The 27,680-nt window shown below is 39.4% G+C and overlaps 1 protein-coding gene across 1 annotated transcript in view; it reads right to left on the bottom strand.

Annotated features, from left to right (window-relative positions):
* tafa5a (TAFA chemokine like family member 5a) overlaps window positions 1-27,680 on the bottom strand; it is a 132,186-nt gene that overhangs the window by 34,241 nt on the left and 70,265 nt on the right. The window contains exon 2 of the mRNA XM_068716894.1: window positions 21,283-21,432. Coding sequence (XP_068572995.1) covers window positions 21,283-21,432 — 150 coding nt within the window. The remainder of the gene's footprint in view (window positions 1-21,282; window positions 21,433-27,680) is intronic.

The raw sequence follows: 27,680 nt of genomic DNA, 5'->3' as shown, positions 1-27,680 counted from the left end.
CTGGCAGGTGGATTATACCTTGTACCGCTTTGTCCCTGGACAAATTTAAAGGCAGCCCAACAACTCGGCACCATGGGAGAATGTAGGTACAAGGGAGGCTTGGTGTGTCTCTCTCTCTCTCTTCACTCCCTCTTTTCATTCCTTCTTTTCCTAAGGCCGTGCAACTTATCACAACTTCTGACGTTGGATATCTTTTCTCTCTCACTTGCTTTTTTTACTTGTGTAATTTCACTTCCTGCGTAAACTCTCTATCAAGGTGGGAAATGTTACGTACATGTAAAAATAAATGAGACTACACTCTTTACTCTGTTCTGAGGACCTGCTTAGCTTAGCTAAGTGCTTGTTGGGGCGGAGGTCAAGTAGCATCATATGAACATGATAGTGATGTGCAAAAATAAGCCAAAATACTTTCAGTGCTCTTCAAACACAAGCACTGTGCATCAAGTGTTAAAATCCAAAGAGACTGAGCAATTTTGGCCATTATAGTGAGCTGAAACAATCCCTGTGATTTAAGTGCTTTATGTATTTCCTCAGCCTAGGAATACTTTGGTGAAACTATTCTCTGTTTAATTATAATTGTTAATAATTCTATGAAACCAAACCCCAATTGTGGTCATCATTTTTCTGTAACAGTCATTCAGTGTATTTATCATCTGTCATTACCTCTCTATATATTAGTTTCCCTGGTTAATGGCGGCATCTGCCATTCCCGCTTGGGATTTGAATTGTAGATATCACTAATGTCTTTATTGAAACAATGTGAGTTTGTAGTTCTTCTGTAGCAATTCTGACAAAGTAGCTGCTCAAGACGTTTTTGCTTTAGTATGAACCACACTCTGGTAATGACAGGTATGGCCCAAATCAACCAGAACTAAGAATACAACTTTAATAGGCACACAATGTAAATATAATCAGGGTTTAGTCATTATTTAAGCAATGTGAAGATGTCTACACTAAAACAAAAATATGTTTTAGCATTTACAGAATATATATGTATATATATATACAAACATTTAAGAAAAAGGTGATAATTGTAGCATTATTTGACCAAATATGAAATATGTAGAGTCCCATTAAATAAGTATACCTATGTATAGGTATAGAAGGGCAAGTGCAGTTAGTATTCTAGATGGATCATGGTGAGGCAAAGATAATGAAACACAGAAAGAATCGCTCAAACAAGAGGCTTTTAAGTGCCCAAGCACACAGTGCAAAGAAAAATGACTTGTAACACATCTGTACAACCCACTGAGACACACATTTTACAAAGACACACTGGCATTTGGATGGTAGTGTTTAGAGGTTGACAGACATAGAAATTACTATCACTTATACTATACAACCATCTAAAGCTGTATTTCATAATGTAAAACTATAAAAAAAAATAACTGAATTCAAATTGTCTAACAGAACTGTTATGCTACAAAGAGGTCGCTTTAAGCGCATATACATGTAATGTAAACTAAGTACTATTTCCAAAAATCTACAAATCTACTGTATATTATATGGATCTTTTAAATAACTGGTGCTTCTTGTTATGCCTTGCATGTGCGGGGGCGTTATGTTTTGGGGTTGTCTGTGTGTACGTTCCATTCTCTTGAAACGCGATATCTCAGGAACACCTTGAGCCAATTTTTTGGTACAAATGTCCACTTGCACTCCAGGTTGAACCGATTAGAATTTGGTGTTCAAAGGTCAATGTGACCACACAAAACACGTTTAGGCCGTAACTCAAGAATGCTAATAATGACAATTTCACAGAAATATCTAATAGGATAAATTCATGAAGTGATGACATTTTTAACAGATATAGTTGTAAACTGCAACATGACTACAAAGGCTAATTGATAGTTGTAGTTGTCAATACTTTAGTAACCATGATAACCAAAAAAAAGGTATTCACATTACTCTATGAAAGGCTCATAGCTGCACTTTCCCTGCTGCTAGTGTTCCCTATTAATTTGCGCATACACACATACAGGGGTACGCACAAATGCTGTGATGATATCCTTCCAAATAGTCAGTTCCCAACAGGTAACAGAAGTTTTTTGGGTAGAAAGAAGGTTTCAAATGCTTGATTAAATGCAAAACAACTCAACAGCAAAGAATAATTTATCACTCCAATACCTGTCTATGTGCTGAGTTTTGTACAAACCAACAGCTGTGTGCACCGGAACAAAACTAATGTTGTCCTGCTCGTCCTTGCATTCTCTCTCTCTCTCTCTCTCTCTCTCTCTCTCTCTCTCTCTCTCTCTCTCCCACACACACACACACACACACACACACACACACACACAGTAAAATCTGTTCTCCTTCCCTCTCTATCTTTATCCGTTGGTATACGTCCGGCCTCTGGTGGCCTGCTCCCTGTGGGCTCTGTGTTACTCTCCATATTGACTTTGTCTTGTCTCTGAAGATGATCTCGTCTCCCACAGGAGTCACACTTTCTATGCACATCCACATGCACCCATGCACAAGTAGCAAAATCAGACACACTCTCTCACACACAGTACGTGAACTGTAAATTCCTGGTGGATTCAATATCAACACCTTACAGATTGGCAAAATATTACGGTATTTTCATGTTTGATCACAATCTTTTTTGTGGTCTCAATACATTCTCACAGCCAACTTCAAAAACGGCTTAAAATTACCCCTTTAGGTACCCCTCTAGCATCAGTTTTGCACAATTTCTTTTCAAATAAACTTACATTTTTAAATGGCAACAGTACTACTTGATTAGGTTCAGGAAAAGATTGTGGTTTGGGTAACAATAAGTAGGTTTGTAATAGTTAAGTAGGCTAGATTATGTAAGCAACGTAGTCATTTTACATAACGTAACTTAAAATAGGTCGGTGTTGACTTTTAGTTTCACATAAGACACGACCACATCAACATCACAACATCACTGGTGAGTATTGTCCGCACTAGTTTGACAAATTATTAAGCTCAGGTTACAAAGTGGCATTCTTCCATCTATGTAACATAGTTTGAGCTGGAAGCCTGGCGACATAGTTATTCCATGCAGGGCTAGTTTATGAACTGGTGAGCTAACTCGTAACTTGCTTTTCTTTTTGTATGTATATTCTGTTTACTTCCCCCTAAAGTTTTGTTCACCGTCGCACACCATTTTGTTTTGAAAAATAAAGCTCCCCAAGCTAAACTCATTAGCTTTAGAGGAGGTTAACTAAAAGTGAATGGTGCAACACAGCTAAGCTAGCTTCTTCTATTTTGGACCCTCAGGCTCTCTGTCCCCTCATAGATCCGCACTGTCAAGACAGTTTGCCACTGATCCAGTTAGCGTGTCGAACTTCACCGAAGTTTAGCTCAACACAGAACATTGGAGTGGGTTCATTTTGCTTCCAAGAGTGGATCCTTGATCATTAGTTCAGTGTGCCTCTCTAGTTTTTCCGAATAATTTAGGAGCACAATGCAACATTTACAAAAAAAATTATTATACAAAACACGGGGGATGGACAGAGTAACAGCAGTGTTTAAATACACACCTGCCTGAATAAACTTCTTTTGTTTTTAGTTTCAGTGACCTTCGTCCCTTATCCTCTCCGCCGCCTCCGACATGCATACGTGACTCATTAATAGGATATATTCTGTCAGTATGCAAATACTCTTGTTAATATTAATGAGTGTAATTACTGCCAATGATGAAGGGGTAGGGCAATTGGCTGGCTCATTTGCTCCATCCTACACAGCTGGACTCCATATAATAATGTGTACATATGTGTTTGTGTGAGTGTATTCCAGTACTTTCTATTCTTGTGAGGACCTTTATTTATTTTCAGATATTCAAACTGAATGTCTTTTGGATTAGGTTATGTTTAGCATAAATTAAGCATGGACTGGTGATAAAAGGGTATGGCAAGGATATATAAAATGAATATCATCAATAGTGGGTCCTCACAAGGATAGAAATACACAAGTGTGTGTGTGTGTGTGTGTGTGTGTGTGTGTGTGTGTGTGTGTGTGTGTGTGTGTGTGTGTGCGTGTGCGTGTGTATGCGTGTGTGTGTGTACATGCTTTAGTATTCTCTACGGGTAACGTTACTTGTAGCTGTAGAATGGTAGGCATGATTAGATAAGAGGAGATGCAAGAGTTATTGATCCATTTTCTAATTGCACAGGGCTTGGTGAATACTTTGTCTGTGCTGTCTTGTAGCTGTTGAGGTTGACAGCTGATCTGTGAGTGGGATTTACTTTTCAACCATTTACAGACTAAAGACCTATCGAGATGGTGCTCCTTTTTAAGAGCTTATTGGAATGCTGGTGCTGCCATTCTTTTATTTGAAGAAAAAAAAAAGTTGTTATTTTAAACGACTAGAAAGATAATTGTCACCTTGGCATACTTGCTCAAGAAATAGCAGGAACGACATATTTTTGTTCACAATGCAACTTGGCAACGATTGAGTGTGAATCCTGGAAGCACATATGTTCTTCCGCTCTTTATTATTTCCACGTTGCATTTTTTTTTGGGCACTCAAGAACAATTTTTAATATATAATATCATTCATACATTCAGAAATATTACATGTTTTCTACTCATTAATACTTTCAGCTAGAAACTCCATTGATGTCAAATTTTGCAAACCTTTTATACATTCTGGGTATGATTAAACTTTTAAATCCCATTAAAACTTTTAAAAACATTTTACCTTCTGTGAAGCTTAGTTATAATAATCAGCTTTTATTTTTTTTAGTTTTCTAACCTGCTTTTATATTGACACCAAATCCATAAAATATTCTTCAGAAATCACCTTCTCTAGATTATTTTGTAAGCCTAAATTTCAGTGATTGACACCAATTAATCATTACCACATACGACTTTATAAAGTAATATAGTTACAACGACCTTTGCCTAGAAAATTGGCAGCCTTCCCCACACAGTTTTTATATTAAGTGCCAGGAGCTACAATTTCAAGGAAAATTGACTCAATGGCAATTATGGCTCTCAATCCTGGCTTTCAAGACACAGAAGAATACTGCTTATGTTTAGCCTATGAGCATTAATTGCATTCACCTGACATCCCAGTTGTAAAATGATCCCTGATAGGAGAATTAAAACCAACAGGACTGTGTCCTGAGGCCGGAAATATAAAATGGCTGCTCTCCTGTATACCACGAAATAGAAAATATTCAGAATGGCTGCAGAGAATAATGTAAGTTCATTTTCAATGATTTTTTTGTTATGGCATATGACGCATGGAAGCGTGGGGATTGGATGAATTAATGGGGAGCGGACCTTGAGCCCACGGCCGACCAACCAGCCACACCTGCCAGAGCAAACGCCACGTAAAGCGGAGTAGACTGCCCCAGGAGGAAAGGGAAGGGAGCCGAGATGGAAGCTAAGCTAACCCAACAAGGACCTAAGGCTATTCCGCCACCCAATCTGCTCCTGGCGAGAAAATTCAGGCTAACTTAGCAACAGGAGGTTGAGTGTTGTGCCCACATATTTACAGAGACCTGGCCCCATCGTTGCATACCGGATCAAACTGCACTTGATAGGCAGACTTCTGGACAGAGCACAGAACTCTGGTGGGATCAGAGACACAGACTGTGTTTTCATCAATGTTGCTTTGTGCTCAAACAAAGTCAAAGCTGATGGACATTGTTTCCCTGATGTTGAATTTGTGTCGGCCATTTTGCCCGGAGAATTGTTTTGTTGTTGCTGTTTCTCCTGATGCAATTTAAAAAATGCACTACAGGAATGGACCTCTAATGTTTTTGTTTTGTTTGTCATTTTTTTTTTTTTCTTGTGAAGCAAATGAGCTACAACACGGGGTTGCATAATGACCAAAAATTATTCTTGAATCCGTCAAATGGTAGGACTATGGACGTCCTGATACAAACCATGTGTTCATATGTTAAATTAATCATACAAAGGTATCAAAAATGTCTGTGAATAGAGAATATAAAATCAGTATTTGACAAAAATCCATTTGGGTACACAACACATTTCAACAGCCCTGGCTTTTAAAGTGCTGTATCCACGGTAAGTGCTCATACAAAGTGTTGTTCCCTTTGGGACCAAACCTCTGGCCTCAGTTAAGACTCAGAGAGATTTGCGGGGAGCAAGGTTTGCTTGCCCGCGGGTGTGCATGCAACACACAATCACCTGATGTGAGGCTTTACCTCTTCCTCTTCCATCTATCAATCGAGACGTGGCCTCTGCACCCTCAAATCAGTCTAGCCTAGTCCCATTACACCACAGTTTATCCATTTTTCAGCAAGGGAAAAGAGTAGCAGTTGCAGCATTTTATGGGTTCAGAGAAAACATGTTTCAAAACTTTGGCTCACAGTTTGTAACCTTGGATGTGATCAATATTTTTGACTCATGACAGTTTAAATGTATACGCCAACCAGTGGGGTAACACTGGTTCTAGCTATTATGATCACCTTTTTTTAGATAGAATTGTGTACAGTTACTTCTCCGGGGACATTTGTTGACATGTCTATATGGATCAAATGTGGTTAACAACTGGGGCTGGACCTGAAATTGTCATTTGTGTACGTCCCAAAAGACTTTTGCTCAAAATGCTTGATGACAACAAAATTTGTACTATGTTGGAAGATTTAAAATGCTAATAGACGGCACACAGCCATTAGCTCGCTGCTGCAACTGGTTTTGATGGGATTTAGTGGTAATTGAGAATTTAGCTCTTGAGGTAACTTCACTTAGGGTCATTAGCCTACATTTGTAAGTGGACACAAAACAGGAGACAAAGGGGCCTAAACATTATTGCTAACATGGGCCTCACTTATAGCCCACATTGTCCCATTTATTACAAGTCACAACCTTGTGACATCCGGGCAATTGCCATGACAAATGCACACCCTCACCCATACCAGTTATGCATTCTTATGAATCATCCATTCATAAAACTTCACATTTTCCAGGTCCCTCTTCTTTGCAGTAGCCTCTCCTTTACCTGCTAGTGGACCAAATGTCTAGCCTGTCCTTGCATAGCCTCACAGCTGTTTCCTCTCTAGTTTGCATGTGTTGGCTTATCTCCATGTTTGCATGTTCAAAGTGGTGTCAGGAGATCTTTAATCCACACTAACATCAAGCTGGACAACTGAAAGTAGTTGATGGAATTAATGAAACACACGCAGATGGACATGGGGAATCATGTGGATTACTGCATGGATTACTTGTGACAAAAGGGAACAAATTGGCATCAAATTGGCAACCACGTGCCAGCGAGTGGAAGACAGTTGTGTTGTTAATACTATAAAAGCAAAGAGTGGTAAATACAGGAGTGAAATTGAAAAAAAATGTTTAACTATTCATGTTTAAGCTGTTTAAGAACTTACATTATACCTAAAAAAAATGCTGATATGGCACTCTGCCTTTGGTCAATCTTCAGAGGAAATCATAGAATCGACAAATGTAACCTTTGCTGTCCATTCAAACCAGTTATTTATATTTGTACATTCGCAATACCGATGGGGAACTTGTTTGAAAATGACATAGAGGGAAAGACAAACTTCATGATCTGAAGCGCGAGTAAATATTTCAATTATCTTTGAAACAAGAATTTAGTTGGCTGGCTTTAGAGGATGTGGGCGATACTCCAGATTAATTTCCTTAAATAAACATTAAACATGTCGATTAACTTTGTTTTTTATTGTTATTTGATAACCACTAATAAATAAAACCATTTGTAAACAAGCAAGAAAAAACTGACTTTGAGCAAGAAGATTTTCTGACAATAGTTCTGCACTCTAACTCTTTAAAGGGTTTATTCAGGCTTATAATGTGAACTGAATCCATGGATGCTTTAAACAACATACTTGCACAATGATAATATACATCCTAAAATATACACATTTTGAGTGAAAACACAGCTTTCAGTAGATGGCCAGGTTAAGATGGCAGCTCTGTTGCTAAAATGGAAACTGCGCTTTCAATTATTTTAAAAAGCACTGAATTACTCACACTAGCACTACAGCAGGAGAGCACTTCAGCAGACATTTGAGTAGTTTATTTGTGCATGTGTGCTCTTTAGTTACCAGTGGACCGCATAAGTAAACGCAAAGGCACAATAAATCGAGGAAACACCCTTGAAGCATCACATACAGGCATCCTACTTTCTCCACAGTGACATTCTGATACCTACATACAGTATGTAGCTCTGCTGTCCCTCTCACCTCTCTGAGCGGTCTATTAATACAGAAGGACACTTTGTAGCTAACTTAATCAGATAAAGTGAGTTGGAGAATGAGAGGCAACAAAAAACAGAGGAAGAGAACGAGAGAGAGAGAGAGAGGGTGTGTGTGTGTGTGTGAGACGGCGACATAGAGAGAACACACCACATTAGTCGACATATGATTTATTCCCCCCTCTAGGTGAAGGAGACACCATTTGTATTCATTTGCCTTTATTTTTATCCTAGATTCATCTTGCCTTCACATGCCTGTCACCACCATACTAATATTATTTTGGCCATGTGATGTCCCATAACCGGCTCTTATAAAAATTGCCCCAGCGCGACAGGCGAGGATGGTGCCCAGGGAGCAGGGGGAGGGGTTCTATTTTGCTTCATTCATCTGATTTTATTACATTTTTTTACAGGCAGATTAAAAGGTTCCCCCGGATAGGGAAGTGTGAAGGGTGGGGAAAATGATGTCCGTCCTCCTACTGAGGGACACACTCATGCATGTGCACACACACATTTTTTTTATGTGCGTGCGCACTTAACAGAAGGCATTGCTCTTTTTTCCTTCCTTTTTTTTTATTAGTGGCAAGGTGAGCCAGTGGTGCTTCAACCCAAGGACAAAGACAACTGTGACCACAATCCGCCTCGCGGGGCTTTGCAGAACAATTAGATGAGAGCAGAGGGTGACGGCAGTTGGGTTTCAGGACAGTATATATACACACACACACACACACACACACACACACACACACACACACACACACACTCACAGAACACACAAATGCATATCAAAGGAATCGTGTGAGAAAAGTGAGAAGTTTGAGACCACTCTCAAGTCTGTACGTTACATACGTAGCTGGAGCCACCAGTCGATTAGCTTAGCTTATCTTAGCTTAGCATGAAGATTGTAAGCAAACTGGCACCATCCAATGGTGACAAAATATAGCCACCAGCACCTGTAAAGCTCAATAGTTAACATATTATATTTTGTTTGTGTAATCCGTACAGAAGTATAAAAATGCTAAATTACATTAAATATGGACCAGTAACTTCCTGGAGTCTCCACTGGTTGTCTCTCCAACTGAAAACTGTCAAGTACTAGATGCTTCAACTATGTAGAGCACGGTTAAATAATCTGTTTCAGTAGAGATAGAGCAAAGAAGTCCACACACTAATTCATCCAGCCTGGCTGTCTGTCTCAGAACAGACAAGCTTGAGCTTAGCTACATGGCAGGGACAAAGTAGAATATTCAGTGGCCCCCTGTGGCTTCACCTCTAATGGCAAGTGCTAGCACCTAGTCAATAAACCAAGAACTCAGATCATTCTGAAGCCATCATGGCAGTCTAGTGAACTGCAGCAGGTATGCATACAATAAAGCATAACTATTCACAACAGTTACAAGATTATCAAAATTCAAGACCACCAATGTAGCCTGCTATCATCTACATTATGTTTCTGTCTGAAAATAATCGTTTTTGCACATTGTGATAAATGTATTAGACATTTTGCACACTGTGCAAAAACAATAAATTGAATCGATTATAATTTGATATATTTTTCAGACATCTTCAGATTAAGACAAAGCTCATAGAACCGCTCTTCTCTTTTATTTTCTTTTTCTCCATTGTCCTTACACACCGAGTCCTCGCATTCAGCTGGTGCATCCATCCGGCCGAGTGAACCCAGCTGCACAGCAATTACAGGTGGGGTTTGGTACGGTACACAACAACAAGACGCATACATTATTAAATGAACCCATGTTCAGATGAAATTGCTAACCCAGCCAATAAAGGTAAATTACCAAAGACAAAATGCAGCAGCAAGAAAGAGAGAGGGCCCTGCCCCTGAAATTTCATTGCATTAATGAACAACATCATTTCTGAAAATGGAGAGGAAACACAGAGTCGCACCTATCAGCACAAGACAGAGCGAGGGGAAGAGAGAGAGATGGAGCACAACATTGACTACCTAATTATGCATTTTATCATTTCAGTCACAATAGAGTGCCTCCCTTCTTTAGTTGCCCAGTGTACTGGTGCAGCTGTTCCTCTGCTGCTTTAATGAGGAAGATAAAGAATAATCACAACCGTGTTATATTTACATCTACAGACCACCAAATTACATCCTACTGCAGCATCAAACACACACACACATCCCTTCATGTTTCAAGCAACAACATAGAAAAATATGTGAAAACAATGCAGTTGAGCTTGTTTGTTGCCATTGTTAAAGGGCACATCCAAGTCATTTCATACAGTAACCTGCATGAGTACTAATTTCAAACATCATCCTAATTGTGGTTGTCAATCCAAATTATGTTAGATAGTGGCTATTCTTTGGGAATTACCTATTCCTATCTTATTTGCAAAATGTGGCCCTGTGAAGCTCTTTGAGTTGACATACTGTGATTTGACATCAATATTGTATGTCTACATTATTGGAGAAACGTTGGATGGAGAGAAAATGTTGCTAATAGTTAAGCTCCCTGCTAACAGACGTGAGCTGTCATCAGCTAGCTACCATAGCTTGAATAGCTTGATAAGCTATAAGGCAACAGGTCAATTTTCTTTTTTATTTGCCTGTGTTACTGCTTGTGTTTTGACACAGTACAAATAAAGACCTGTGCAGATCACCTCCCCTGTTCCTTCTCCTATTGACTTTCCCCTCATGTCCCTGGCAGTCAAAGCTAGCATAGATGCTTGACTCCCAGCTAAGCTGTAATATCATGTTCCTGGTCTGTCACGTTGTGTCCCCTGCATCCATACGTCCGTTCGTCCATATACGCATCGCAGAAAAACAGGGCCCAGACCATCTGATTCCTTTGGGCTTGTAAACAAAAAAAAGTAAAAAGGAAAGTATCTGTAATCAAAAGGAAGAGACGAAAGGAAGATAAGTGGGTGCAGAAGAGTGAAGGAGATGTACACTGCGGGGCTCTGACACCAATCATATGAAATGAGCACCTCATGAGAGATGGGGGTTAAAAAGGGAAAGCACTTCCTCTCTCAGCGCCAGATGGGCTTGTGTGAGTTGGATCAGAGCTGTGAAAGAGTGAGTGAACGAGTGAACAGTCGCAGCCCTCCTTGGCAGCCCCTCTGTCGACAGCAGAAATCAAATGGCAAGAGGACTCAAGTGATGATTGGCCCACCTCGCCCGAGCTTCCATCAAGAACTGGCAATAAAAGACGCTTTACAATCCAGCATTGGCATGTTCCAACGAAGTTGTCACAGACCAACATTTAGACAAATACAGGGAATTACTGGAGAACAAGCTGCCTTTTTACATATCACAACTTAATGTTTGTCAAAAGGGGAACTATTTACATCTATGTGTGGCACTGATAGATTCTAGCATTTCCATCATCCTTGATGATGTCTGAAATGCTTGTAGATCACAAAGTGATTTTCATTTTTCCCTGAGGTGAATTCAAGGAAATGATTGGAAAACCGAAGATGGCAACATAGTTTTTGTCCCGTTTATTTTCAGTTTGTTCTTTGAACTAGCCTCAAGTATATTGACATTATCAATCTTTTTTTTTTTGTTATCCAATACCATTGCAAAAAGATTCCTAATTTTTTTTTTAAAGACTGACCCACTAAAAACAGCATGCCTGCATGGATTTGGTTTGCTAGAAAATGGCCAAAGTAACTATTATTTCATCATTACTTGGATGATGCTACTTTTAACAACTGCATAATTAATTAAATATTCTCATTTTTTTCTTCATTTATGCTCTTCTTTTTCAGTCAAAGCCAGTGCAGATGGAAAAAAAACAACAGGCATTTAACTGATGAATATAAATATGTGAAGCAACAGCCACAGAAAGTTGTATGAAAGAAAATAATTACTGGGATGTTAGCATGAGCAACAACAGCCACTTTAATATGAGGAAAGAGTGAAACCTAAATAACACTATTAGTGTCCGAACTGTTGGATTTACAGGCAATACTGGTCACAAAGATAAAAAAAATAGATCTTACAAAGAAACAGTTTAAGCGTTATGCAATCACAATGTTTCGGCAATAGTCAGACTACAGACTTACTTGATGCCCTCCTCCTGCTCTAAACTGTAGGTTCTGCCCTGAGGGGGTCTGTAGAAGCAGTAATTATTAATTAATTGTTCATAGCCCGTAGCTTCGCGAGCAGACATAGCCACTTGGACATGTGTTCACGGCGGAGGAACTTTTCTCTTCCAATTAGACCAGCGAGGTGGAGAGGCTGAGAGCACGGACCATCAACCACGGCAGCGCCTGCGAGCGGACCTGTGGGAAACGGGAGGGGGGGAGGCAGGCGGCAGGCGTTCAGGAAGGCGCACTGCAGTGTGCAGAACCAAAAGGTTGCGCCTGCCTCCTCGCTGCCTTAGACTGCTGAAGAGGTGTCAATGATGAGGATATAAAGACAGATAAAGGACTTGGACAGTATAAAAGCAAAATAAGAGAGAAGCTGCATTTTTTTATATATTCACATACTTATTATTTTGTGTGTCCTCTTCAAGTATAAGTGCATGTATGTCCGTGTTGTCCGTGTTGTGTGTGTGTGAGTGTGTGTGTGTGTGTGTGTGTGTGTGTGTGTGTGTGTGTGTGTGTGTATGTGTGTTCCGAGAGGATGTAAAAGACAAGGCGGGAGTGAGTGACTGTTGCGCTGAGACATATTAGCTCTTGAGGATTTATGCTACCGAGATGTTGGGATGACTCTGATGGGCTTACCAAGTGATTGGTGCGCTGGCCTTGCTAAGAATCCCGCTCTATGAAGAGCTCCGTAATACTTCAACACAAGGGCCTGAAGGCTCATTTGAAAGCCAGACGCAGCACATGAAGTCAATCTACCGAGCCAACATCCCTCTTCATGAACACTTAGTGCAGAGTTGATCTTCAGCTGAATGATTTGGCATTAAATCAGCACAGAATGCAGCAAGAATTACACATAAATTATTTACCCCCCCACCCTCTACAGAACAAAATCGCCAGTGACTCACAACTGCTTTCTGCTTCAGAACAAAAGCAAGAAGCAGGTAGCATTTTAACTGCTTTTTATTATCTTAACATGTGCTTATCAAGCATTTTTCAAGACAACGTTACTGGCCTCTTTTTAATTCGACCCGGAATAATTATAATAAAACACAGAGAGCAAGATCCACAACAATGGGGCATCAATAACCTCTGACGTTATCATCAACTCAGAACCTTGGAACACCTGGGTCCACTTCATCACCTTGCGCCTGTAGATTTATGAACGCCGAGTGCAATGGGTTCCGGGCAGAAGGGATGTGTGGATAATGCCGCTTTATTAAGAAAGAGCATAATGGCTCGCCTGAATGCGTTACGGCATCTGTGTGAACTATATCATCTGGGATATTAAATATTTACAGTCAATGTATGCATATGGAATTACTCCTGCAGACACACATCCAGCGGACCACTTATTAATCTTTGACTGCATTAACATCCATCAGTTGAAAGAAAAATTAGTTTTTGTGAAAATAGTTGCGTGAATCTAAGTAAGACATGAGATAGGTTAGCTCAGTTATCAGCCATTTAAAGTCTGCGCTGTCAGAGTGGCAACCGTTTTCGAGGATTGCATAACCTCAATTTTATCTGTGTATGTTGAAAGAGAATTTTAAAATAAAAACCTCAATGTCTTTGATTTGGTGTTTGATTGAAAGCCTGTGGTAATATACATCCAGTGTATACATATGCATTGTTATAATTTATAATTTAATGATACATTTAAAAAAAATGTTTTTTTATTATTCAGCAGGGAGGAGGTCTATAAAGCAACATAATGCAAGGTTAATGGATGGAAAACTTAATGTAACTCTGCCACCGAATGAAAGCCAGAGCAGACACTTTGCATTATTTTTATGCTAATGCACACCACTCGTCAGCTATTTCACCCTGCGGGGAAAACACAGGCTTTCTTTGTATTATATTTCTGCTTGTCATACTGCAGAACATAAACCGGCTCAGTATTTCTGTGCATGTAAACCCACAAAGAAGCTGTTTTGATATCAGTCACTCTGGAGGGAGAGCACCACATTCATATTTCCAAAAATTCAGTGTGCCCAAAAAAGTGGGAAGGAGTGAAAAGAATTTTAAAAACTTGATAGTTGGAGCAATCTGCCTCAATAATGTTCAGGGAGTGTAAGAGGAAGGAGAGTAGAGTTCTGAAAAGCAGCAGTAGGGAATGTTGCCAAATTACTTGCTTGTGTCCTGTGATGTAAAAAAGAAAAATCCACCCAAAAATTTAGCAACATAACTAAAAATGATAAAAATATAATTTAACCCCCCTTAATTATTTAAATGAAATGCCCACCACTGGAAATGGGGAAAAAGCTTACATGTAAAAAGTTGCTGATCATAAAATAAAGTGAAACAAATTTGGGCTTCCGATCAATGCAACATAAATTGAATTCTTGGAGTTCCTAAAGTTCTTAAATTGAAAATCCAGCAGTAAAAATATAATCTTTAAAAATCACTGCCTTGAGCACGGCCAAACTTTTCTTCATCTCACTCTGACACTTTATTCTCTGACCTAATTCACAAAGGGAATATAAAATAGAGTTCTTCCCTCTAGAATGCTTTTATTTTTAACCTATACCATCATGTTTAGTGTCACAGTGTCCCATCAGATCTGAGCTGTTGTAGGTGTAAATAGCATTTATACTTCAGTATACAGTGATACTAAAATCAGTCACTTGCAGCCAAAATGGTTTCCTTTTTGTTTTTTTGCCTTCTATGTCATATATTGTCTTTCTTTTCTTCTTTTCTTTCTCTATCACCAGATAACTACAGTTATTTCAATTCATGTTATTTGTTAAAAGCATTTCCCAAAATCCCAGGAGACAGGATTCTGATAGATGATTTTACACTCTGTAGAAAAAACACAGATATTGGCTCAATTTACAACAGACTAATGAAAACTGTATATCTTTACATAATTGCACATTTTACAAAATTATTTTTGATATGGGGAGAAATTAACAAAAAAAGATTTCAGCTAGAATAAGTTGTAAGTTAAAAGTAAAGGGTTAAAGTTTTCAAACTCAAGAAGGGCAATCAAACTGAAACTGAAATATATATTATTATTTCAGGTTGGATATTTAAGCAATATTGAATTATAAATTATAAATGGGAGATTTCTCAAGTGGAAAAATGGTTTTCTGTGGATAGCGCCAGTGTGAATGAGAAAAAAACAGGATGCAAAATAAACAGGGGTTGTGTATCCTGGGTGTGACCTGTATATAAAAAGCACCATGTGATTTGTGTCCCGCTCCAGTTTAGAGGCTACAGCCTTCAAACCAGCACACCCAAGGAGAAGCAACCCACCTCAGGCTGCGGCCCCCATCTGCCTGCCCTCTCCCCCTCCTCTCTCTTTGACAAGTCCGAGCCCATGGTCATCAGTCTTCAGAATGCGCCATACATTTGCGTGCGTGTAAAACAGAAAGAAAAAGGCCAAAAGAAAGAGAAAGTGACATTACAGATTCACCACTGGACAATCTTTTCATGTCCTGGTCCCTCTGGACTGCGCTGCGATATAGTGGCTAGCTTGCTAACTGGCTGCCGGAGCTGACATGACATGTTTCACCAACAGACTGCGGCCTCCTCTGCTCCTCCCTGGATCAAATCAAACCAGTGGGCTGATGCAGTATGATTGGAGCTCTGGTACTGTCTAATAGCCCAGAGACTGAGCCTGACGCATACTGTTGTCTCTATCACTGCCTGATTCACTTGAACAATTCCTCATATGCAAGCTACCCAGGGATGTGCATCTAGGATGAAGGACATTTTCATAGCTTGCAATTCAGATTTACAGATACGACAATGCAAGTTATGCGTTAGCAGAGGTGGAAGAACTACTCCTAGATATGTATTGAAGTAAAAGTAACAAAATCACACACGAAAATACTCCACTTCAAGCAAAAGTCCTGCATACAAAAGCTTACAAAGTTATTGTCAGCATCAAAAATTTAAGTATTCATCATGCTGACCAAAAGACTAATTTAATGGCATTTTATACAAATAGAGTTTATACATATTATATATATATATATTGTAGTTGGCCGAGGTGGAGCAAATTCTTCTGTTGGGCAGGTTCATCTGCAAAAACCCAAATCTCATGAAGACATTTCTGAATATAATTACAACTTAAAATCATATTTCGGATTTTTTCTTGAAAAGTCAATTATTTGTAAATAAAAAGCTATACAAAGGAGAGTCTGTGGAAGGAGACAAATTGAGGTAAATGAAAAATTAAACAGCACTTGAGACTGCATTGAAAACAGGTATAACCTTATTTCTGCAACGTTGTAATTTTTTTTAATTTAAAGCTGCTATAATTACTATTTTCATAATAACAATGTATCAAAACAATGTGACAATGTGAAAAGGGGGATATTTACAAACCTATAGAAAATAATACTGTGAATCTGCAGGGTGTCTTAACATCTTTCAGCTCATTGCTTTTGTTTTCCAGCCCACAATTTTACTGGTTTGGCTCACTCACTCTGCTCTGATAGAGTCGTTTTCAAAAGCAAAAAAAGTTTCCAGAAAACCCACTGTGCACTACCTGCTGAGCTTCGGGACTAGCGGCTAAACATAGCGGTGCATTTAAAGCCAGATATTTCCCTCAGGAGTTGGTGGAGACCAAAAATGGAGCTAATAGAGAGTGAATATTGGATTACATTAGCCAGGTGGCCAGAAACATGACTTCAAATGAAAGATAATGTTTTTACTTAACTGCTGAATGTGTAAATAAGCAACTGTTTGCTGACAAGATTATATGTCACAACATGTTTCTGCTGCCCCCAAGTGGCCAAAAAGTTCAGTTATTTCAAGTTTAAAGATCATTTGCAAACTCAAATTTATTTTAGTAGCAGATCATGTGTTAACATAGTAACTAAAGCTGGCAAATACATGTAGTAAAAAGTACAATATTTGCCTTTTAAATGTACTAAAGTAGAAGTATAAACTTTTCAACAGGCTTTTTATTGTTGCAATGTGGGTTGTACGTATGTGCACATTAACAATGTTCGGCTTCCCAACATGCTATCGCCGCCTAGAGCTCACCGCTCATTTAGCAGCTAAGGTCCACCGGACTCTTTTGCCGGTGGGTGAGTGGGGAGCACTGGATGTTTTTAAGACTTTAAACTTTCCTTTGACTCCAGTACTCTAATGTACTTAGTCGTTTTCCACCAATGTGTGTTAGTGTATCATTCTTTCTCCTTTTGACACACAAATGAGCACGCACTCACTATTTTTTAAATGTTTTATCCATGGGATTAAGCCCCTCAAAACTGGTCACTTTGAGGCTTTCATCAATGTCAGCATCCCAGCAATAGGAGACCAAACGCAAACACCTTCACTTCAGACGGGGGACTCCCCACTGAGCTATCACCACTGACCCTCAACAAGCTCCTACATGTCTCTGGAGTTACCCCCTTCTGCAGATCCTGCAGCCAGAAGTAGGTTACCCACCCTTTTTCTCTAATAGCCTCTTACCCTCCTAATAAGAATCAATATCAGCTCTCTTAAAAGTCATCAAGCACAAGAGGTAAAAAGGCCCAAAAGAGCATGACATTTCAAATGAGAGGGTGTACTTATGCAACACTAGGCTGACATATAGGCCTCAAATGTGTAGACCCATCAAAGACATACAGAAAAAAATGAAGAATGTGTGTGAGTGAAAGAGAGAGAAAAAAATAAACAAAATAAAGGGTCAGGAAAATACAGCATTTCATGCTGCAGAGATGTGATTGGTGAAGGTTTTGTTGTCTATTTTCCAAGCTACTCTCCTTATGGACACGCGCATCAAACAGCGGCGCTACAGAAAGCTTATCATGTAGACAGCTTATCTCCCATTTTTACCTCCTCAAAGCAGTAAACACACAAAGGGCAACTGGAAGATGGGAAATGCACAACAACAAACAGGGACTCTTCAGGATCAACGGCACTACAGCGCTCTCTCTCTCTGTTTTCATTACCACATTCTGTCCTGGAAGCCAGGTGAGTCCGCTGATGGAGCTGTGGATTATCCCGCATGCACGGGACGCAGAGTCTGAAGCATGAAGGACACGGATCGTGTCAGCCAAGGCAAAGGCATATTACAACAGAAAGCCAGACCTTCAAGGACTCAAGTAGATTAAAACTGATTGAAATCCCATTTGTGGCGTTTGGGGTCTTTTATGTCAGCTTTCTCTCTGGCTCTTGCTCTCTTATGATGTCCCCCAAAGTGAGTAGAGCCTGAGTCTGAATAAACAAATATGATTGCATTTGTGGAAACAAGCATTTCAGATTTGCGTGGCAATAATATCAAGCGGTGGGATATTGTAATATGAACAGCAATAAAAGTGTGTGGGCCTGTCTTTTTTATGGGAACAATGTGACTATAAGGGAGGAAATGGTAAATTTGACATAAAATATGCACACACAGTAGTGCCTCTGTGTGCATGCATATGCATGTACGCATTTGTAGTTGGGAAAAAGGACACAAATTCCATTAAAGATTGTGACATGATTGGCTACATGTTCATTTCCAAAATGTATTATTTTTTATAATATATTGTAAATTCTCCTTTTAAAGAAGTTGATAGTCACTGTAAAGCTGCATTGCATATATGCACCACTACACACACACACACACACAGTGTCAATTAGTCGTGCTAATTAATTCACACCTATGAGTGATCTACTGTACAGTCTCCAATCGACTTGTATGTCTTTGAGCTGTGGGAGTAATCACGAACATTCAGGGTAAGCCCAGCAGACCCTACACAGGTCGAAATTCAATCCCAGTGCCTCCCTGCTGAAGGCAGCAGTGCAAACAACCACCAAGCCATTTATGCCAGATACTTCAAAATAAAATGAATTTAAATTACTGTATGAGCGACTATTGTTTGTAAAATAAACTTGCATATGAGATTTAGAGTTCCTTATTTTCTCAGATTTTAAAAATGCACGTTCAATAAAAAGGTTGTGTTTTTTAGGTAAGCCATTAAAACATTTTTTTTTTTTTTTTAATTATAGGACCAGTTGGCCTCTCAGGTCATCTGGTGGTCTGCTAACTCTTCCCAGAGTCCAAATTAACACTATCATTATAACCTGTCTATTATCTTTTTCTCTGTTTTATCTTTTCAATTTCTTTGAAATGGTTTTATTTGCATTTTAATGTTTTATGCTGCATTTGTTTTGTGCTTTTAATGCATTATGTCAAGCACTTGGAATAGCTTTTCATAATGAAATGTGCACAAATAAACTCACCTCACCTTGCCCCAAGTGCATGACAGTACTAGTATATGTTGTTCATATTATTCTATATTGAGAAAACAACTATACTGCTATAATTGTAAAGTTCAATTTATATATATATATATATATATATATATATATATATATATATATATATATATATATATATATATATGTTTTCGTGGTAGTTGAATGCACTGCAAATGTCAACAACAGCCATCCACCTGTGCAGGTCTCTAAAAAGCCAGCTAAGCCTAAAGCTCTCTTCAGAAAAAGAAGAGTATCAAGCCCACACAAAATGCCACAGTTCTCCATGGAGCCCACGTTATGACAAATACTTCCTGATATCATCTGGATACTGTGGATTTATTCAGCACCAATACAACTTACTCACTGGCAACTGAGGCATGCGTAAGGACAGCAAAGTGACTCCATAGTGCAGGTGGGCGTGGAGCCATGTCTACAAGATCAGATTGTTCTTTATAGGGCTAAGGCCGAGCGCACAAATCTCAGTTTGAAGCAGTTTGGCCAAAGGAAGAAATTGAATTTGGAGAAAATCTCTCAAATGTCGTGTTCATCTGTGCCTGCCACAGAAAAAGGTACAAATCCACTTACACAAAGACTTCTCCTCATATGACCAGCAGGCAAAACCAGTCAAACAGCTCACTGACAATAGGAAGCTCCTCCAATCGGAGACACAACTGTGAAGGCACAGTTAAATCACAGGCAAAACAAGACAGCCAAAGGTACAGTTCACTGCCGATCTTAGCTGTTTATTCTGCCTTCACCTGTGCAAACAACCTCTCCTCCCACCCAAAGCTAGAGGTTGCATCTTGTAAGAGATAGACTCGGTGACAAGCACTCGAAGAGGCAGTGGGACGGCAATGAAGATGTCATGAAGAAATGTAGGAAAACACAGAGTCACAGCATCGTTCAACCCCTTCTGAAGATTCTTTGAGCTGCCACGGAAGCAGAATGGTGACTAGAAAAATGACTCAAAGGCTCAAGAAATAGCTTCTCCCCACTAGATATATGTGAGGAAGCCATGGATACAATTCATTATATCTCTCCACTCTACACAAAGAAACAATATAAAAATGATATTTTTAGATTCTCGCGTCTCGCTTCATCACGTATCTTCAAATTTGAGGACTTTTAATTTTTTGAATGAAACTTAACAATGTAACTTTACCTACTTGAAAGTACAAGTATATCTGGTGTATCCAAGCAACAAAAAAATCACTTTGTAAATTCACTTAATGGCCTCCACTTGTATAGATAGATCTCAAGAAATGTAATTAAGATCAGTTAGGTGAATGATGAAATTGCATTGCAAATTTTAATTTCATTATGAGTTTGGCTTTATTATCTGCAAATTTGTTATGATTATTTTCTTAATTAATCGTTTGGTCTATAAAATGTCAGAAAATAGTGAAAAATGTCAAAAAAAGACTACACAAATAGTGTGACTATTCCATGAAATATGAGCCCATCTGTTGGTGGGGGATTTAGAAACCCCCCTCCAGCCACTTTTTAAAAATGATTCAAGTGTAAATTGATTTGTTGCAGGCTTTACTAACATCACAAAGACAGCCCTGTGATCCACTTTGCTCCACATTGCAGGTTTATCCACCTTAAGCCACTTCTTACAAAACAGCCAAACCCTAACTGCCCTGATGACGTGATGCAACAATTTCGTTACCGTATTTTACACTACAACTTTCTTCATGTGCTTCAACAGCAACATAATTCAATGTAAAAGTCAGACATGCCTCGGGGGAAAACATACTCATGTTTGAGTAGTTTTCACTAAAGTGGGCCCTTAAAGCGAGCCAGCTAATACGGGATCCCCCTGCCCCTCCTCCTCTTACCGTCCACACAGGCGGGTCTGGCTCTTGTAGTTCCAGCGATCTGGCCCTTCTTACAGGCGCAGCGGGCCGTCTGCCTGGCGATGGTCCGCCGTGGTTGGCTGCTGTCCCTGTCCAGCGTCACAATCTCACATGTCCCCGCTGCCAGCTGGCCTGGAAATGACATTGCACCACAGGATGCGAGGTCAGAGAGATGAAATCATAAACAGGGCAAAATAAACTAGACTGTGTCTTCTGTTAAATTTGTATTCTGTCACATATTCAGTGGTGTAGCTCTATTTTTATTCATAATCCTTTGAAGCTCGATTGGCACAGCAGAAACATTACCAAATTTTGACCCTCTGGCACAAGCTACTCTGGCCCTCTGATGTAAGCTACTTTATCTATTGTTATATACTGCATCATCTATAGCATTTATTCTTATTTTTAACATACACCACAGTTCTAGACACAGTATGCTCGTTAAAGCAAGACTATGTAACTTTTGCGGGAGGCCATTTTAGCTACAAGTGGCATTTACACACTAAATTCACTTAATATCTCTTGAGTCAGTTACACTTTTGTGATAAAACCATTGACATTTGTATTCATTCATTGAGTTAATTATGATAATTCAAGCTCCATGCAGTAAAATAAAGTATTGGGCGAAGGTCAATTACAACGTTATCATGATGTGTTCCGATGTAATCTCAATTATTTTTTGACAAGGAACTCAAATAAATACAGTTGTTTGAACAATATGTTTTCACAACAGTACAGAATAGATAAGAAGGAGATAATTAAGACCTCTTTAACTTCTTTACACAACCGTTAAGCTCTCATAATACATCATTAAAACTACTAATCTTCTAGATCTAGCAAATATTAAAATAAAAATACAATCATTTGATTCGTCATTATTTTAATTGATTCTGTTTGTGCAAATAACCACTAAAGATGACAATAACAAAGTAGAAGGATTCTTCACCAATTCATCAGGAATCGATAAAGAATCAGATTGATAAAAATAATCGATAATGGAATCGGTATTGATCAAATGTATTCCCATCGCTACCCGGTACTAGGATTTTGTGATTTCATCTTTCAAAAAGTATCTAACTCTAATGAATTTGGTCTTAATGGCTACGATAAATGACATGATGCAATAAAAAAAGAAAAACACTTTAACTGACTTTAACTATACTGGATATGCGGTAAGGAAACCATTTTGAAATGTTCACATTAAGGCCAGAAGAGACGAGGGGTTCTTTAAGGATTAATAGACCCACAATGCCTAACCCAGTGTGTAACCCAGTTCCAGTGGAAGTGCTCAGAGGCCAAAAGAGGAACACTGTGGTGTTCGACTTTAAAAGACAATGAGGAAATTACTTTTTTAATTTCAGCTATACCTAAAGACTACCCGCAAGCTATTTCTCATTAAGGGCCACATCCTCTCAGCACACCACTTTGAAGGTAAAGAACCCATTAGACATGAATGAAACACATGAATACTGATGAACTTTGTAATTGCTGCCAAGCCCCCCCCCCCATCTTACACACACATGCTCCATGTATTCAATCAGGTGACCTTCGGCCTTGTAGCCAGGCCCTTGCTGCTCGCAAATTAACCTTTGTCTGTGTGTGGAGGCCCTCGGGTGCCACCCTGGAGAGGCTTATCAGGATCTAATTGTGATTGGCAAGAGGGTGGAAGTTGTGATTAAATCTGGACTTGAGTCCCGAACACTTGGGTGTCTGGCTTAATGAACTGAGCTGTGAGAGGTCACACCCGGGGTAATAGGGATCTATCAGGATTCATCCGCACACCGCGGTGTCCGTGGCCACAGACGGAGAAAAAGTCTGTGTGCTTACAGTATGTAGTCATTTAAAAGGCGTGAATATTTATAAAAACACGCTTTTTTTTTACAAACATTACAAACTTCATTCAACTACATAATATACTATATCCTGCTCCAACTGCCCATCCTATTTTGGTAACAGATTTGAGGAACAAAATCTGAAATGAACAATGCACTGATAACCCACCAAGCAACACATTGGGGGGGAGGGGGGGGGGTCCTGAAAGATGTCATAACGTGATGTCTTTGCTCAGGAATGCATGCTACTAAGTCCAATCTGTCATGCACTTGGGAGATCAAGACCAAATCCCCCATCTTCACCACCCCTTTCCACTGCTCTCCTCTTCCTCCGTCCCCCTTTCTTCCTTTACATTGCTTGCTCTTTTCTCCTTCATGCCTTCACACTCAACTCCCGCTTGCAACTCCTCTGTCTTCTCTGGCTGATGCCGGATAATGACTTGTCATGTAAGCTCCTGTGGTGCATATGTGAATCTGTTCATGTGTGTATGTGCGTGCGTTTACTTCCTGCATCCTGCCCCACCCACCATCTCTGCAGATCGTCTCCTGCTTCCTCTCTTTGTCAGTTCCTTCTCCTTTGGAACTCATTCCATTGCAAGAAGCTGAAAAGACTTTTTCGGATGTCTTATGTAATCGTGCGGATCGCTGTGGCGCTGAGGTACCATGTGTGAAGTCAACAAGCTCAAAGACTGGCTGATTTGACGTTGTGATTCTCTGATGAAATGTTGGCAATTAATGAGCTCCATCGAGTGAAGAAAGAACAACAACAAACAGGGGCCTTGCTTATACTGTCACAGCTCTAGCTGCAGAGAAACTGAATTCATTTCATTTTCATGTTGTTGTTTGCAATGTACGTATGTTGTCTTCTATACAGCTGCACTGACTGATAAAAAATCTTCTCATTCTGTGCTATGCCTCATAAAAAAACTTCAGCTGCATCTCTAACTGCATTGCGTGCATAGGTCCACAGGAGAGGAAGTTGCATTTAATTGTTTCAGCAGCTGACATCCACAATTAGTGTATTCTTAATGCTACCTCGGCTGTAAATCACTGCATCTTCCAAATGTTGAAACTCAATTCTTAAAATCTAGATTGTCAAATTGTAGTTAAAACTGTTAAACTACTTTGCAAGGCACATGACAGACCATACCTGAGTCATATAACAATTGTGTGAAATATTTTTTGTTTGTGCAACAAGTACAACTTGTACAAAAAAGTCTACAGCCATTTTAGCTTAGAAAGTTATGGGATCACCAAAATTATTACAATTCATCTTGAGGGGACCATGAATGTCTGTACCACATCCACCATCAGAATCATGGACATCTGTACAACGTGTAGGTGCCAAGTCATCCAGTAGATGTTGAGATATTTCATTGGCTTCATCAAAAAACAGTAAAAGACGGGGGATCACCAAAGTCAGCATTCATCCACTGAGGACCATGCATGCATGTATTAAATGTCATCACATTCTATCCGATGGTTGTTGAGATATTTTAGACTAGACCAAAGTGGTTGACCGACCAATCGATCAGCCAACCAACAGGCGGACTTTGCCATCCCTGGAGCAATTTGGCAGGCATGGATACAAAAGGCTAGTACTAAATTTGTATCAGTGGTTTGAGTTTATTTTGACTTGACTCTCAGTTCAAGTTCCCCAAACAGGATGAACACATTGTGCCCTTCTTATGCTCAATATTTAGGGTGTGAATATTGAGTTTTTGGGATGAGAGAGACATAAGTAAAGAGAGAATTGCTAAACAGAATTAGAGTTTTAAACAAGTTGGTTTCAGCTGCGAGCATTCTAGGTGTTTTGCAGTCTCACCAAATATTATGTGAGAGAACTTGAGGACATGCTGGGCTCAGTCCCCCAATAAAGCAGGAGTCGATTCCTTCTATTCTAAAGCAAATTGCTCCAAGCGTCCCTGTGGCTCAGCCTCCAGAGCGCCTTGCCAGGGATACCACGTACATTGCCACCATTAAACAAAGCAAAAAAAACGAACTGAACCGAACCTCCACAATACAAGAAAGTATTCCTATTTCTGTTGGCCTAGAGGGATCTGCAGAAAGGGTTAGAAAATAGTACAGGATCCAACAAGGCAGTATCCAGACAGCATGACAGCAGACGCATTTGGGTCCCAAAAAAATGACTTCTGTATTTTTGCACGGAATAAAAATTGCATGGTATGTTATACAAAAGATGCAAGATGTGGACCAATCTCTTCACAGTCATCCCATGAAGAAATTGGGTTGTAAAGAGAGGAAACAGTAATCCTGTTTCTTGGAATAGCCCCGTGAATAGTGGGAAAAAACTAAAACTGGCACGTGTTCTCAGAAACAAACCCAAAGCTTGTACCAGTAGCGCTATGATTTATCATCACCCTTATCAGCTTCTGTTGTCGAGCAGCTGACAGCTTGGCCAGCCAAATGGCTGATTAAAATGTATGTGTGGCCACTCTAGAGTGAAATGAAAGCTCTGACTGTGGCAGAAGATTGATTCATGTGGCAGAGCGTATGGCTTAATACAACGTAATGTTATTGACATGCTCCTGTGCTTTATTATTCTTCCTCCCGCTCCTCAGCACATTACAATTGCTCTGCTATACGCAGCCATTTGACAAATGTCCAGCACAGCTACAACACAGATAGACATGTCTTCTTTCCCTTTTTATCTTTTACCCTTAAGGCTGACAGCATGTTGTTTAAGGAGCACTTTTTCATTCATTGTTTTGAATTATTCTTGTTTTTGCTGCTCAAGACTTCCCAAAACTACTAAAGGCTGCTTCAGAAAAGTCTCAATCTGCTGAATCAAGTGCTTGGATATTTAGAAAATGTGTGGTTTAGGCTTGGTGGAGGGTGGGGGGGTAGGTGTATTTTTTCTGTGTTTTTTTTTATCCTTTGAAAATCTGCAGTGTTCTGGAGTCAAACTGGGATTGCATACTGTGCTGCACGAGAAGCAGCTATTTCCAAAGTATTTCTTAGTGTCCTTCTAAATTCGACACAAAATGCATTCTGCCATGAAACTTACTGCCGAATGAGTTATTAATAAGCCCTCATTTTTACAGTAATGCTTGTAGCAGCATACCTTAGAAATGTGAGCGCTCACATCCACAAAGTAGCAAAGAAATCATTGCTGATGGTAAATCAACACAGCAGGTTCTAAGCAATAAATTATATGTATTGTACTTAAAGTGAAAGTAAATACTTGTGTAGTCTAAATACCAGACAGTGTTTTGAATTAGTTTCAGATCAGTCTATTGATTAAAATACGTCACATTTTAGACATTTGATTATTGTTTTGTTTTTTGTCATGCATTATTTTTTCTATGTCTTTTAGTATAAAAAAGGAAGCTACATGGTTTAATTTGAGATAACGGGTTATCTTAGCTGTTTGGTTCCAATTGTTATCTAATTGTCAATGATTTGTAAATAAAATATTTTCAATGATTTGTAAATAAAATATTTTCAATGATTTGGAAATAAAATATTTTCAAGATTTGGTCCATTTATTGTTACTCTTTTCCTTCAAAAAACCTGTTACATTAGCTACCGCATGCTTAGAGCATTGTGATCTCACCGCCAGGGACAAAAAAATATGCAGCATAAGGTGAAGAACATTAAATGCTGAAACATAACATAATTGATTTGTGTATTAAGCAAACAATGTTGTCGTGGTGTCTCTGAGGAGCTGAATGACTCGTGTGTGTGTGTGTGTTTGGCTGTGAGGCAATATGAATTATAAGGATACCAACGCAAAGACATACTCTTTTTCTAAAGATAAAAACAATGTATGTAATGGCTAAAGCCTTGCAAACAAAAATGTTCTTTTCCACATATTCTCTACTTAACCCAGAACACTACATGGCAGTTAGATGGAGTTGGAAACCAGCATTACATCTGTTCTACTGGAGAGGACAGAGTGTGCATGTAGGCACATGTTAGACGTTGCCAGACTAAAATTCTATATCACTCCAGCACGTTACAGCTGTTCGGAATGAGAGTGGAGAGTCCGGCGCCAAGATTATGAGTCTGAAATCGCATTTTGGATCCAAACGCTGCATTAGTAGAACCTTGATGTCATCCCTCTACCCTGAGGCCTGACAGGCTAGTTTTTAAATGAATCCTTCAAACAACCCTAATCAGAGGCTGAAAGAGCCAGCTGAACAGCATGTGGTGTAACGGAAAGGAGAGCAGAGCAGACAAAATTACAGCTTAAGGTAAAAGAGTGGTCAGATGATGTAGGGCCTGAATGAAATCTCCAAAATGAGCAGCGGGAGTTGATTGAGGTCCAGTAACAATGAAGGGGGCCACTTACACGGACTGCAATTTATTTGGAGTCTGGACCTTGACTGTGTTTGAAGATGTCCTTGATTCAGGAGTGAAAAATGATGTTCCAGTTGAGAACAATTTGTTAGGATGAATAGAGTGATTTGAAAAAAATTCTGAACAGGTTGCATTTGATGAATCATGATCAGTGAGAACAGTGGCTTGATTGTTAGTGTTTCCTGCAACATTCATTTCTGGTTTTGAAGGGGCAGTTCGAAATTC

Source organism: Cebidichthys violaceus, unplaced genomic scaffold (assembly GCF_023349555.1).
Source record: "Cebidichthys violaceus isolate CVI_PGR_0920_01 unplaced genomic scaffold, fCebVio1.0.p SCAF_21, whole genome shotgun sequence".
Taxonomy (NCBI): domain Eukaryota; kingdom Metazoa; phylum Chordata; class Actinopteri; order Perciformes; family Stichaeidae; genus Cebidichthys; species Cebidichthys violaceus.
The sequence above is the reverse complement of the archived record's forward strand: the minus strand, read 5'-3'. Positions and strand labels throughout refer to the sequence as shown.